At 67.6% G+C, this 3,108-nt stretch overlaps 1 protein-coding gene across 1 annotated transcript in view; it reads right to left on the reverse strand.

Moving 5' to 3' along the window:
• LOC112964615 (transcription intermediary factor 1-beta-like) overlaps nucleotides 1-280 on the reverse strand; it is a 6,327-nt gene extending 6,047 nt beyond the window's left edge. The window contains exon 1 of the mRNA XM_026062922.1: nucleotides 54-280. Within this exon, the coding sequence (XP_025918707.1) occupies nucleotides 54-264 (211 nt within the window). The 5' untranslated portion in view covers nucleotides 265-280. The remainder of the gene's footprint in view (nucleotides 1-53) is intronic.
• Nucleotides 281-3,108: the final 2,828 nt, after the last annotated feature.

Here is a 3,108-nt window from a genome sequence, read left to right on the forward strand (position 1 = left end):
CGCCGCGCTCCCTGCGCTGCCCCCGCCGCCTGCCGCCTCCCCCTCGGCCTCACCTGGCCCCTCCTTGGTGGCGGCGGCCGGCGGGGCGGCGGGGCCCGGCTCGACCCGCAGGCAGGGCCGGCACACGGAGTGGAGGCAGGGCAGCAGCCGCGGCTCCCGCTCGGCCCGTAGCCGCTCCCGGCACACGCCGCAACACTCCAGCAGGTCCAGCGAATCCGAACGCGCCTCGCCGGGGCCGCCCGGCCCGGCCGCCGGCCCCGACATGGCGCCGCCCGCTCGCCCCCCGTCAGCCCCGCACCGGGGGCTCGCGCGCCACGGCGAGCTGCGCGCGCAGCCCCGCGGCGGCCCGCCCCCGCCAATCAGCACCCGCGGAGGGCCTAGGGGCGGGGCCTGGGGGAGACTGACGGGGCGATGAAGCAATGGGAGGCGCCCGTTGGCGKGGAAGGAGGGAAAACAGAGAGAGAGGGGCGGGAAGGGGCCGCGCGTACGTGACCGTGGGATAAGGCGGGGTTAAAGGGAGACGGACCAATCAGCTCGCTGAGCGGCGGGAGGCCACAACTAAAATCCAATAAGCGTCCGCAAAATGCCGATTGACAGGGAGTGGAAGCCAATCCTCTTCCTCTAAGCACCTCCCCCGACTAGGCTTCCAGGGAAAAGGCTGTCTCAAAGCCCGGAGAGTGGGCAGACTCTGGACCAATCACCGGCCGAATCACCACAGGGAAGGCGGTGCCTTAAAGATGAACGTGTCATCCAGCCAATCGATAGCCACACTCCTCGGGGAGGCGGGGCAGATTCTCTGACTGATAGCACTGTGGACCAATCACCTTTGGAAGTACCTCAGGGAGGCCCTCCCTCCCCGATCCAGAGTCACTCCGGTTTGCCTCTTGTGGCCAGGACGGGGTATTGGCGGGGCTCTGCCCGGGGCAGGGCTCTTGAGGGGGAAGGGCCCAGGCCGGGGCCTGGATGTGGGTCAGGGTCAGGCCTGGGGCTAGGCCCTGGCTTGGGGCTTGAGCTTGGGCCTGGGTCAGGGCCTGGACATGGGCCTGGATTTTGGCCTGAGGCCGGGCCTGGGCCTGGACTTCAACCCAGGTCTGGGCCTGGACGTGAGCCTCAGCCTGGGGCTGGATGTGGAGCTGGTCCTGGACGTGGGCGTGCGCCTGGGCCTGGGTCTCATCCTGGATCTGGGCCTGGACATGGATCCAGGCCTGAGTCTGGTCATGGATGTGGGCCTGCGTCTGTGCCTGGACGTGGACATAGGCCCGGGCTTTGGCCCAGGTGTGGGACTGGGTTTGGGCCTGGATGTGGGCTTAGACCTGAACCTGAGCTGTGCCTTGGGCTGGGGTGTGAGCCTAGGGCTGGGCCCAGATGCCCAGGGTCACCCCAAAATCACTGCCCCCCTCACTCGGAGCCTCGCCAGGCCCCGCTGGGCAACAAGGAGCTCTTGGACCAGGCCGGCCCTACGCAGCGGCTCCAGGCCGCACCTGGACAGCCCCCGCGCGGCTCCCTCTGCCCCCGTTCCTGCCCCGGCAACCCCGGAAGGTGACTAGACTGGGGCAAACAGCCTCCCTCGGGCACTGCTCACTAACCAGGGCACCCTCTACCCACCTAATTCTGCCCCGCTTTTGCTTCTCGATTGCTTTAGCGCCTTATTTCACCCACAGAGAGGAAATCGGGGGGTCTCTAGAGAAGCTTTAAGTCCTCGAAGCTGCTCCGCCGCAGTGCAGGGTCACCCCTCGCAAAGTCTCGTCTGCGCCCCTCCTCCCTCCCGCCCTGACAGCGGCGTTTTCGGGATCCCAGGGGGCGAGTGAGCRGCCAGGCGCAGATCCAGGACCAGCCCTGAGGAGGAGAACGGAGGCTGTGAGGCCGTTTTCGGTGGGGAGAGAGACAACACCCCGAGCTAAAGATAAGGACACTGGAAATTCATATGGAAAATTCACACAAAAACCACAAAACCCACCAAAACCCGGCTCAGGAGGGAGGCCATCTTGGGAAAGAGCAAGAAACGCTCAGGGAAGGCCGCTCAGGAAAACACCATCTCGATCCCTTCCCTCAGGTGGCGCCGGACGACGAGGAGCCTCGGTGGCGATGTAGCTGCTTCGCTCCGGAGAGATGCGACAGGAGGATGTGGCAGGATAGGTTTCACCCCGCCGCCGCTGGTTTGGCCCGGAAAACCGTCGAGGCGGCTCTGTCTCAAAGAAGTCTGTCACCTCCTGGTTTCCTGGTGGCTGCCGGCGCGAGGCAACGCCGACCTTGGCTTCCTCGAGCCGGAAACCGATGTCTCAGGGCCGTCGTCTTCCTCTGGCAGGGCCGGCGAGAAAACGGGGAGCCCTTCGGAGAGGCTGAGCACAGTGAGTCCCGGAGGCGCTGAGGCCTGGGGAGGGGGCGGAGGGGACGCCCCCACCGCTAAATCCGGAGCTTCCTCGCGCTGAGAGGAGAAAACAGCGGTTGGATGAGCCTCGCCTGAGAGCTACYGAGACGGCGTTGAGCGGAAAGCCGTGATTTCTGCCCCGATCCCAGGACTCCGGGAGCCTGAGGCTTTACAGGAGGAGAACGGAAAGGATTTTCCCCCCGCCGCTCGAYGCCGGAGCAAAGGGGTGAGTCCAATTCTCTCCTCCTCTGCGGCAGTCGGGGGGGGGGGAAAAACCGGCATGCGGCAGCCCGGATGGAGGGGAGCATCGGGAAGGGGCGCTCGCTTTCCCAACCCCCACCGCCGGCGAAAAAGAAAAAGGGGGGGAAAACCGGGAGGGCGGAGCGGGCGCCCTAAGCGCGGTGGGTGCGCTGGTGGCGCAGGAGGTGGGCGGCGGCGGCGAAGGCCTTGCCGCAGCCGGCGCACTTGTGGGGCCGCTCGCCGGTGTGGGTGGTGCGGTGGCGGGCGAGGTGGGCGGCGCGGGCGAAGCTCTTGCCGCAGTCGCCGCAGGCGAAGGGCCGCTCGCCCGTGTGGGTGAGGCGGTGGCGGGTGAGGTGGGCGGCGCGGGTGAAGGCTTTGCCGCAGAGGCCGCAGGCGAAGGGCCGCTCGCCCGTGTGGGTGCCGCGGTGGCGGGTGAGGTGGGCGCTGCGGCGGAAGGCTTTGCCGCAGCAGCCGCAGCGGTAGGGCCGCTCGCCCGAGTG

Source organism: Apteryx rowi, unplaced genomic scaffold, assembly GCF_003343035.1.
Source record: "Apteryx rowi isolate R43461 unplaced genomic scaffold, aptRow1 scaffold_1965, whole genome shotgun sequence".
Classification (NCBI taxonomy): Eukaryota; Metazoa; Chordata; class Aves; order Apterygiformes; family Apterygidae; genus Apteryx; species Apteryx rowi.